A 12,171-nucleotide genomic window follows, 5' to 3' on the forward strand; every position below is an offset into this window, starting at 1 on the left:
GAAGGAAAGAGATTTGGGAGGAGCACAGGCTAACAAAGGATAGGTCACAGGTCGAATCAGGTGGGAGGGTAGAAATTAAATGGGGAAGGTGGCTCTCTGATAAGAGGGAAGGGAAGAGGATGTCGAGATGGAGGAAATAAACAGGAGGAGGCATAGGGGGAGGGAGGGAGGGTGAGAGAGAGAGAGAGACTGGGGGAAGGGTCTGGTTGGATCTATCAAAACCTCCACTTCATCTAGTTTATAAAGAACCGTGCTCTTTGTAATTGATGACATGGTTTTGACCATGCAACTTTCTATCTTATAATCTGAGTCATTTATCAGCTTTGTCTCAAAACAGTACTTTGCAGGACTCAACCATTCACATGCTGCCAGTCTGGATACCTGCCCGTGGTTCCCTGCTCGCTCCCTCTTGCTCCTCAGCCAGTTTTCTGGCCAGGCCAGTACACTGCCTTCAATCCCATAGGGCTCATCTTCCCACTGGTCTCTTGCAAGGAACATTATCAGAAGCCTTCTGGAACCCCTTGCAAATAGATATTCCCTGCTGCTTATCAGAATCAAAATCAGGTTTAAGGTCTTGAAATTTGTTGTCTCGAGGGAGCAATATGATGCTGGACAAGGTGAAAAATTACTATAAACACAATTATGTTAATAGAAGATTTTTAAAAATAGTGGTGCAAAAGGAGAAAAAGTGTCTATAGAAAAGTGTATTTGTGCATTGAGGGTATGTCTTCTTCCTGAAGGTAGCAGTGAGAAAAGGATGGTGAGGGTCCTTGATGATAGAGGCTGCTTTCTTGAGGCACTGTCATGAATGGAGGGGAGACCGATGCCTATGATAGCACTAGACAAGTTTTCTAGCCTCTGTAGCCTGTCCTGTACATTGGCACCTCCATACCAGACAGTGATGCAACCAGTCAGAATGCTCTCCACGGTACATCTGTACAAATTTGCAGACGTCTTTGGTGAAATACCAAATCTCCTCACACTCCTAACAAGTGCCTTCTTCTTCATGTTGGTCCCAGGATAGGTCTTTTGAGATGTTGACACCCAGGAATCTGATGTTTCTTACCCTCTCTACTGCTGACCCCTCAATGAGGAGTGGTTTTTGTTCTCTTGGTTTCCTCTTCCTGAGGTCCACAATCAATTCCTTTGTTTACTGACATTGAGGATAAGGTTGTTGTTGTGTGAAACCACTTATCTCGCTGATCTATCTCATTCCTGTACCCTTCCTCGTTGCTATCAGTGAGTCTGCCAACAAAACATGTAGATGGCATTAGAATTGTGCCTTCAGTCAATTTTGACTGAATTTTGATTTCAGTCAAATATCATGTAAATTTGACAGATTTATGAATCTACATTGGTTCTCTGAGGAACTGCAGGTTTTTAGAGTTAATCTAAATCAGATTCTAATAATACTACACAGTAGGTATTAGACCAACTGGCCTATAGGTTTTCTCTGTCACGTGTAAGAAAAAGTGGAATAATATGCACTTTTTTCAAATCAATGGAAAATATTTTCAATACTAATAATGAAAATGAAAACCAAATAATAAATGGAAGAGAAAAATGTGTCTTTTAAAAATAGGTGGCGTGAGCCCAGCTTCTGAAGATACTAAGAAGACAATATTCCAAGGAATATGGATGAAGAGACTAGACCCTAGTTGTTTTTATTTATGTCATTTAATTAAGGAATATTTTTATTTGGTGACGTATGGACAAAAGGTGTCTCTCCAGCTCTTTTATCTTTGTCTAGTACTATTGGTCATTCTTTTTATTTCCAATTAAAGATCCTTCCTCTAACAGAAGATAATCTGACCTTGTCATTAAATCAGTGGTAGCTGTTTGGTGTGAATATAGAAGATGTATGGATTGAATCAATGTTTAAACTCAGTCCTGAATCTAACAGTCTACATGGATTATTAGTACATTCTTGGAATATGGGAGTCACTGGGCAAGACCAGTATTGCCCGACCTTGATTATCCTCAGAAAGTCGGCAGTAAATTATTTTGTACTGAAACTGAAGCCCATGAGGTGAAGGTGCTGTCTGATAGAAATCAAACATTGGGTCAGAAATAATCTGAGGAAAGAGAGGTAATAAGCAGCATGCACTACTAAACAGAAGCTTGTCCTTTTGTCTTTTATTCCCAGATGTGTATCTTTCTTATTTCTACATTTGCTCCAGAATTATGAATCATTAGTTGAGTGATAATTGGTGGGACTCAGGCCAAAACATACTTAACGCATAATTAAATACCTTTATATGTCAGTACAATAAATCACGGCAAACTTGCCCCTTTTTTAATTTATGGATTGGATTAGCCAAGTAACCTAGTGTTAAAAAATTCCATCAGTCTTTCAACTAGTTCTTTATTTGCTCAAAGATACTGAAGAAGTCCCACAGTACATCTGGCAACTACTCATCCAATTTAGTGCATTTCAAACATCATAAAAAAAGCCACCCAATTAATTAGGAATAAGAGTAAATTTTCGATGAAAATCACATCAAGCTGGAACTCCTGATGTTGTGATCTTAAGTAGACTATAAGACATACGAGTAGAAATAGGCCATTCAGCCAGGTCTGCTCCGCCATTTAATCATTTTCCCACTCACCCTCACTGCCCGGCCTTCTCCCCATAACCTTTGACGCCCAGGCTCATCAAGAACCTATCAATCTCTGCCTTAAATACACCCAATGACCCGGCCTCCACAACCGCCTGTGGCAACAAATTCCACAGATTCACCACCCTCTGGGTAAAGAAATCCCTCCACATCTCTGTTCTAAGCAGAAAATTGCTTAAAGGTTAAAAGAAACATGTTGAGCTGTAGCAGACACGAGACAAGTAGTGTCAGCTGTGCTCTAGTGACTGGTACTAATGTCATATATGACATACTAACTGCAGCATGCTTTGACAATTTTGCAAGTTTAATATGTTGGATTGCACCTTATTGAAGCTTTAAATATCACTGTTTCATGGGAAATTGTCATTTCAAAGTATCTTTGGCACTGGGAATTGAACAGGAGCTTTTATTCTTTTTTCCTTAGCAAACATGCCAATTCAGTTGGAAGCCAGACTTAAAAAGGATCTATAGTAAGTCCATGCATAGATATATTGACCCTCAACTTCTACCCTCTGTTCTGTTGCTGTAACCTGGCCACCTGCTTCAGACGGGAGTTGGGAATGGACATTCATCACGCCATTTGATTGCAAAACAATGAATTTCGTGTCATGTTCACGACAATAAATTCTGATTCTGATTCCAGAACCTCACTCACTTCCTCTGGCTCCAGACATAAATTCCCTGCATCTATTATATTGTGCCATGGACAAATTCTAATTAGAACCACATAAATGGCAAATAATTTTTCATAATACATAGTTTTCTTGTTCTCAATGTAAGTAGGTAGTAGCAGTAGACTGTAATCTATGCTTTTAAAAGAATATTTTCAGTGAGAAAGAAGGAAATAAGATGAAGAACAAACTAGGGTAAGCATTGTCTTATCCTCACAGATAACCCAGCTGAAGATTGAAAACAATCCATTTGCTAAGGGATTCAGGGGAGGAGATGACAGTGACTTGCGCGTATCTCGTTTACAGAGGTACGTTATGCAGCAAACTTGCAGGTACCACATTTTATTTCAATAACTAGATCATTTTCTTTTAATATTAATTGTGCTTCTTTTACTTTTTCCTTTCTATGAATTTACTTTGTCTGCATTCCAATGTATTTCCAGTGCATGGACAACTAGTTTATTTTAAACTCTTTCAAAGTAGGTTAAAAGGAAATTTAAATTCCAATTAGACCTGCTCATTTTCCATATAACCATATAACCGTTTACACCACGGAAACAGGCCATGTCGGCCCTTCGAGTCTGTACCGGTTCACTTCAACAAATGCAATGTTCTTTCATTTATAAATTTAATGAATACAAAGGAAGCAGTAAAATGTTATCCAGAAAATATTAGAATGAGTCAAAAATTGCAGATGTTTCAAAATAAAATACAGCAGGTAAAATATTCCATTTCCCCACACCTCTTCACCCCTCATTCTCATCAATTCCACCATCTACACCAGAGGAAATTTTCTCATCTAATTAACTTACCATGTCTTTGGGATGTGAGAGATAAGTGCAGGACCAAGAGGAAACCCACATGACGGAAAGAAAACATGCAAACTCCACACAGACAGCACCAGTTTAGGATTGAATCCAGGTTGCTGGAATTGAGAGTCTGCAGTTCTGCTGGTTGTGGTACGATGCCACCTGTTGATGCATTTTGGAAAAAATAGACACATTGTTACCTCGTGGTTGTACATTCAAAACGTCAAGATAAAATCAAGAATTATGTGTTTTTCACTTTAATTGTTTGTGTTAATTTCAATTAGTAAGAATAGAAGAAGCAAATAAATCCAAAAAGCAATTGTTTGTGTTCCATGCTCTTCAAAACTGCATCTTCAAATCTCTTTAATCTTCATCAACATTGAGCCTTGTCTGTATCACAATGTAATCCCAGTTATAACAGCGTACAAGATTTATTTCCACACTGTGTAAGGATATTAACCACATAACCATTTACGGAGCGGAAACAGGCCATGTTAAAAGGATAAAACAAAGTACCTCCTGTTATAAGGAAATTTTGAGATATAGAAAGCCCTGAAACATTGATGCTTTCTTTCAGGAATAATCCAGATATCGACACAAATTGCGCAAGGCTTACAATAAGAATTCAGGTTGCTAGAAGTACACTGTTTTCAGTAACCAAGAGTCTCCAATTAAGGGACTGGATTTTTAAAAACATGTTGTATAAAATAAGCAGAACTGAATTAGTTGAGGCAAAAATTCTTAACATGCAAAATCCTACTGAATAGTTGGATGATAAAAATTGGGGAATGATGGAAAATGGAATAAAGAAAGAAAGGAAATGATCCAGAAAAAGACTGGTAAAACTGTTTAGGACTATTAGTTCTCAAGTGGTTTAAATGCTAGCCCTTTGGTTGACCTGAACAACCCTGTTACTGAACTGTATTATCTGGGCATTTCCATATTAACATTAATTGAAGTTCTCTTTTCTGCATGAATTTTGTTTTCTGATAATGAGATAATTTCCTGAAGTCAAGAACGATTGGTCAAAATGGAAAAGTTTTACATGTAAAATGAAGGGAGATGGGAAAGAAAGAATTATTCCTCCCAAAGATGGAATTCTGTCATCAGACCTTATAAGATTTTGGAATGTGATTTTTTTTTTGTCTCTTTGAAGAATTGAGCAATCGGCTCAGTTCAAATTTTTAGCCCCCTAACTCACCAAAATGCTATATGCCAACTAAGAATCCTTATGCTTCATTTCAGGTTGAGTGTCAACAACTTTGATTAAGAATTTCTCTTTCTAGATTGACAATAGAACTACGTCTGATAAAGAGATTTGCTAGAATGACAAACTCGAAACTGTGATAATGCTTTCGTAGCTTGGCTTTGGCTCTCAACAGTTTTATTTTGTGCAGAAATAATTAGTTCCATCTCTAATCCCTTTCTAATTCCATCTTGGTCTTAACTCTCTGTATTTAATATTACAGGGCTACCACTAGAATATTCTTCCGATGTCTTTTGTTTCCTTTGCAGAGAATACCCAGTTATTTCAAAAAGTATTGTTAGACAAAGACTTATTTCAAACCATGGTCAATTGACACCGAAGATGGAAGGCGGCGCACCTCATGGGGCGCTGGGTCACCAGCACTATCCTTACGACAACAATGGACCACTACAAATCACGGCATCGGGCACTCACGATCTGGCAATCAGTCCATTTGCCCCACAAAGAGATTCAGGACTGATCTATCACTGTTTTAAACCACGAGGTAATGGATAACAAAATTTAAGTGCAAAAATGTGGTGATTCCTATGTAAGATTCTGTTTTAAGGCTACTTCTCAAAATTATTCCCTCCATTTCAGGTCTTAAATACACACGGAATATCCACAATTGCCTTTCCTCTTCTCCACTAAGCAGTCTGTGCGCATGTCCACACACGTGCGTTAAATTTGCCACTCGTCGTTTGGGATGATGACTTCTTGTCTCCCAAAATAAGTTACTTTATTCCCCTACTTGAAACCTACTGCTGGGAAGTGGGTCTTGCAGTGGCAATAACAAAGGTGAAACTGCAATGAAAGGCAAAAATTCTTTGTTTTTAATCAGTTCAGGAATTATGTAGACAGCGAGCTGCATCCCCATGCACCTTCAAGCTGATCTTCAACTGCCTCATCATGATTAATCTTTTCACTTACCATTATTTTATTAACCTTTAATTTTACGTTTTCTCCCATTATCTGGTAGGTACACCAAATATCCCAAAAATGAAATACAATAGACATGGAAAGGACAAGGATACATAACTTGAAGGTGTAATTAAAACAATATTATAATTCATTATTACAGTATAAGAGGCACATACCTGTGGAATTTTCTCGAGAGCCTAATTTCCTTCCCTCTCAATTCTCGTCATCAATTTCATCACCCAAACATGAGCTTGGCTGCCACCGGCTGGTCATTTGCTGGCAGATGTCAGCCACAGAAATTCTCAGGCATCCAAGATCAGAGATGTCACCAAGCCTATTAGCGTATTCCCACATGCTGAGGAATCCGCAGAGACGCCAAACCCAGGAGCTCAGCATGTTTAATTATAACAGATTGCTTAAATTTTATCGTGTGCAAAATACGGAGATAGAAGTTAAAATACTATAAAGAAATATAAAGTAAAAATAGGGGATCCTTGGATAAGCAGAAATGGCCAATTGTTTTAGGGTTAGTGAGATTATTAAGTAATATTTCTGGCTTGTGCATCATTTCAAATCTGAAGAGAAACTACTGTTGGATCTCAGCAGGTCAGAGATCATTCATTAGAACTGGAATTTTCAATATCTATTGTTATATCGTTGAATCCCTTAACGTGGATCTCTTTGCCCATACACTAAATGCACATTATGAAACGGACTTAAAAAGCATGATTACATGCTAGTTCCATTATTATCAAAAGAACTCTTTCTCTGATGTGAAGTACGATATCCCATCGATACTTCACTGTGACCCCTGTCGAGAGGTACAGAAACAATTCTGGTAGGGGCGCGTTTAACTGAATGTTTGCCCAGAGGTGGCAAATGTTCACAATGTTGACCATGAAAGACAGCGGTTGTAGAAACTGTATGTTATTTATAGAAATAAGCAATCAAATATACACTATCTATTTGTAAGTATTTTATTCGCTGTTCCATCAGTCCAAATGAAGATATTATTGACTGACATTAATGGGAAATGCAATTTGACTGTGGTGAGGAGAGGAGAAGGTGAAAGACAAAAGTTGTTTGATCTTGTCAGGAAATGTGATGGTAGATATTTTGTTGGTGTCTGGGAAAGTGCAAGAACAGGACCTAGGAAGCAGATGGTTTGTAATTCACTGAAGTTAGGCTGATAAGCATTCCTTCTGTTGATTGATGTTTGAGCAGATGAGTCGTTGTAGCTATACAGTAACGATATTTTTATAACTGAATTGAGCCTCCCATTTCTCCTCGTAAAAGCTGTTTCCACTTAGATAATAGGTAGTAAATTACCAAAATGTTCATACGTTCAAATAAAAAGGCCAATGTAAAGAAAATGCATTTTATCAAAAACGACCAGTTTATTTAAAACATTTTGTTTTCTTATTGCATTGCTATTTTATTCTTGTTCTCACCTACACAGCTCTGTAGCTTTGAAAGGGAATATGATAACAGCTGCTCTTTTGCTGGCAAGTTCCGTTACTTGAGTGGGAATGGTGATTACAATCCCGGAATCCTGTGTCTTTGTCCACACTGAGAAACTCTCTGCTATTTCCTATCAACCTCTCACCCAATGTTAGAGTGAGAGAGAGAAAGTGAGAGAGGGAGTGTGAGAGAGAGAGAGTGTGTGAGAGAGAGAGTGAGAGAGCGTGTGTGAGAGTGAAAGTGAGAGTGAGTGAGACAGAAAGAGTGAGAGAGAGTGTGAGTGAGAGAGAGAAAGTGAGAGAGTGAGAAAGAGTGAGAGAAAGAGTGAGAGTGTGAGAGAGTGTGTGAGAAAGAGAGACAGAAAGAGAGAGTGTGTGAGAGAGAGTGTGAGAGAGAGCAATGAAGCATCAAGCGGTGATCCTGCCTCCTGTTTCTGGGCTCAGTTTTGTGCTGGTTGAGAGCCATTGAAGAGACTCTGGTGTCTCTTCCCTCAGAATTCACAACAATGGGCGACTGACCATCCACAGAGAGCAGGTTTTGGTTTCAGATGGAACATAGATACTGTCTTTCGTTGCCCATCCCCATGTCTATTCCCATTCCTCCAGCTCTGCCCCTCTCCTTTTCACTCTGCCTCCCTTTCTCCACCTCTGCATTCACAGAGCCACCCCCTTCCCCGATCAATTCTCATCTTTCCTCCCCTGTCCTATCCATATCCAAGTATCACCTTTTGTCTGTGGGTCTGTACTCCTCCCCTGCCTTTCTTTGCTCTTCCCCGCCTTTTAATTCAGGCATCTGCCTACTTCTTGCTTATACCTTGAAGAAGGCCTCAGGCCCAAAATGTTGGTTACATTGGATGCTGTGAGACCTGTTGAGTTCCTCCACATTTTTCTGTTTTCACAACAATCACAGCATCTGCAGATTTTCAGGTTTGACTGCATAGGCAGGTTTCAGCGTAGAGATTCCTGCATCTTGTTCAATGTATTCAATATACTTTCATTAGCTATTAATGCACTGGAATAAATAGCACAGGGCTCGATTTGGCACAAAGTGTGGTGTGGTGGCTTTTTCGAAAGATGACCCTCTGCTTCTCTTCAACCATTTATCTAATTCCCGTTTGGAAGTGAATATTGAACCTGCTTCTATCATTGTTTTACAAGTACAATCCAAATCAGATCAACTCTTGTCCTCTCTCCTCTCATGATTTACCGATTAATTTAAATCCACGTTGCCAAGTTCCTTGGTTTGCATGCAGGAGAGAATTGTATTAGTGTTTCCAGGAGAAAACAGAGCAAATCTGAAGGGTCTGTCCTGCAACTTTAGGTGGAGAAGCAGAGAAGGCTGCTTCTCACTGCTTTTGCAATCAACGAATGATGGACAACTGAAGAAATAATCCACTTAATGGGACAGATTACATTGGCTCAAGTTCATTTTAAAATTCTTTTCCCTTCATATTTTCTTACATTTGGCACATCAAGTCGACATCAGTGCTTGAAGCAATCCCAGCATTTATTTCTCCCTAACCCATTTATTCTCTCATCAGCTCCCAATGATTCTCCGGACCCCCACCCACACTACATCCACCAACCAGTCCAGCTTTGAGGCGTGGGAGAAAAGCCCACAGGTCGAACGTGGGAACAGATTAATATTTACCCCGGGCAGATGGCTTAAACTTCACTTTTCTACTTTGCAGGAGATAGAATAGGAAGAGTTATTTCATTTGTGGGGACATTTTTAAGTTCAGTGGATAAGGCAGGATGTCCATTTCTTCCTTTGAACCAGTATATCGTGCCATAATTCAATCATTTTATAGAAGAACACTTTAAATAATTTGACCTTCCACTTTAAAATTGGATAGGTACATGGATGGGAGGGGTGTGGAGGGCTACGTTCTGGATGTAGGTCAGTGGGACCAGGCAGAATAATAGTTCAGCATAGACAAGAAGGGCTGAAGGTCCTTTTTCCTATCTTGGAATGTTCTATGGACTGAGATGTGTCATTGTGAAATCAATGTTATTGTCCACATTGTTAGTGTCTTGTGTTGCAGCAAGGTCGGTCGGTGTCAGCTTGCAATTTTCACTTTTCTCCTCAGATATTTTCTTGTTCACTTTCAGAAGCTCATGGTCATCCAGAGTTGCCTTGCAAGCGACCTTTTCTAGAAGCCCCAGCTTCCATAGCTGATGAACATTATTTTCGTCCGCCATCTTACGACCAACAAGTGATGAATCCATCGTACAGAAACGAGCAAGATTTAAGGGATGCCTGTATGTTTTCAGCCCCTGGAAACGACATGCCCGGAGCAGCCTCCATTGAGGAGCATCCTTCTCAAACACTAAACTGCAATATGTGGGCGTCTGTTCCACCGTATGGTAACTGTAGCGTTCAGACCATGGAGACCGTTCCTTATCAGCATTTCTCGGCGCACTTCACCACCACGGCGATGCCTCACCTCTCCAGCCTCCCTGGTCAGAGCTCACAGACCTCGTGTGAGTCACAGTTCAGCGGCTACCATTCGCCACCACAGCAGCAGATTCGACCGAGGGTATCCATTTCTTCTTGTTCGCCACGGGACAGAGTGCCTCTTTCCCCACATGACAGAGTGCCACCTTCTCCTCACGCTCATAACCCTCGCGAGTTCCTTTTCTCACAAAGCCTATCTTTACCGAGGGAGCTGCCAACCCAGTATCATTCTGGTTTGGGCCCGGTGACAAACTGGACAGATAGCTGACTCAGAGTTATTTACAGAAAAAAGCAGTATTAATGAGAAGGCTGCAGGACAGGCCTGGGTTTCCACTGTCTACCAGATGTCGCATGCCCAATTTGGCTCAACAAGTCCCTCAGCTGGACTGGGCTACATCAGAGAAATGGCCCAGAATGCTTCTATACCTCTCCCAGGGCTTTTCTCTCTCTCTCTGTGTTAGATGAGATGTTTCTTTGGTGAATTCTCAAAATCAATAACAAATATGATTTCTGCATAAATTTAAAAAAAAAATAGGCCATCCTGCAGGAACTCCAATGACTAGACTTGGAAAGGCCCTGGCCCAGTCTAAAGGTTCGGCAAATTATTTTGTACATTATGGACAGCACTAAGAGACAAGTATTTTATCCATTAGTGGAATATATAAATTACAGTATACTATCTATGAGTAACTTTGGATGACTGTGAATTCAGTGGCTGAAGAAATAATTATTTCTGAAGTGTGAGGTTTTCCATCCTCTTATGTTATAGTCCACCCACCATTTCCAATTGTGCATTCTGTTTACATGTAGAGTGGGCGAAGAAATTTCATCGCCAGCTAGGTAATGCAGCTGCTCTGTACTTGCTATAGAAAGGTGCAAAATATTTGTATTAAAGTAGCTTCTGTGTCATTCTGTCCTTCCGGAATGGAAATGGGATCCACTGTTTCATCTTGGTCGATGTGAGGTTGACCATCTACAGGAAGACCGGGGGTGGGGGGCAGAGGGGCGAATGAGTATCCTGATTTACTCTGGACCAATGAATTAATCCACTGCATTTCCAGAATCACAGACTTCTTATTCTTCTTGTAACTTAACCTTTGAAAAAGTGTCCATTTGCTGAATATTGCCAAATATATATTTCTTTGCTTAATTATCTATGTACACTAGCCATTTTCATGCGCATAATTTGATGGAATAAGTCTTTTTACATGCAGTTTCTGAAAAAAGGAAGTGAAATGTTTGCAAACTTGGGTAATCAATTGTTTGCAGTGTAAAACCTGTGTAAACCATGATGTTCAATTATTGATGCAGAGAAAATTTGAAAAAATGTAAGCATTTTATTCAAATGTTGACTTTGGTATATAATTATGGCTTAAAAATATTAAAACACCTTGAGTAAATATCTCTGAAAGCCCATTCTAAATTCACATCTGTGTCATAGAAGGATTTCAGGTATTCATATCAGGATTCTACCCTATTTATATTCTCATTCATGACATAGATTAGTCAGTTATCAATTAGCCCTCTAACTGTTAATGTTTGTTAAATCGCTTGAGGAAGCACACAAAAGAAACATTTGAGAAGAATGATTTTAATTCTGTTATTGTGTAGAATTCTAAAGTGGTCTAGATCAAGAGAATATGATACTTCCACTTTTGTGAGAGGGAATATTTTCCTGCGTGTTTGAGCTAGCATAAAAATGTTATTTGAGAATGAGGTTATATTTTCATCAAAGTCCACAAACAGAAAAACTATCACTTGATTTTTATCAATCTTCATTTGCTACTTTTTAACCAAAGGGTAAATAATCTTTACTGGTCACACTCCAACTGGATGTCATTAACATCGCCTTCCCTGGTCCCTGTTAAACACCCCCAACTCATTTTCTTCCCACTGTTTCCTTTCCTCGAGTTCTGTCTTTTGCCCTCTTCCCTCGGTCTCCTTTAGCCAAAATAAATTCTCACCTTTCCTCTTATCATATCAAATTA

The 12,171-nt window shown here is 39.5% G+C and overlaps 1 protein-coding gene across 4 annotated transcripts in view; it reads left to right on the forward strand.

Annotated features, from left to right (window-relative positions):
- The window catches only part of tbx4 (T-box transcription factor 4), a 158,622-nt gene that overhangs the window by 127,096 nt on the left and 19,355 nt on the right, over positions 1–12,171 (forward strand). For 2 of the 4 annotated variants that reach the window (XM_069911457.1, XM_069911459.1), the window contains 3 exons: positions 3,509–3,621; positions 5,614–5,849; positions 9,838–11,523. In XM_069911457.1, the coding sequence (XP_069767558.1) occupies positions 3,509–3,621; positions 5,614–5,849; positions 9,838–10,451 (963 nt within the window). In that variant the 3' untranslated portion in view covers positions 10,452–11,523. Of the gene's footprint in view, positions 1–3,508; positions 3,622–5,613; positions 5,850–9,837; positions 11,524–12,171 lie in introns of those variants that run through there. The other 2 variants (XM_069911458.1, XM_069911460.1) reach the window with 2 other exon arrangements.

This window comes from Narcine bancroftii, chromosome 14, assembly GCF_036971445.1.
Source record: "Narcine bancroftii isolate sNarBan1 chromosome 14, sNarBan1.hap1, whole genome shotgun sequence".
Taxonomy (NCBI): domain Eukaryota; kingdom Metazoa; phylum Chordata; class Chondrichthyes; order Torpediniformes; family Narcinidae; genus Narcine; species Narcine bancroftii.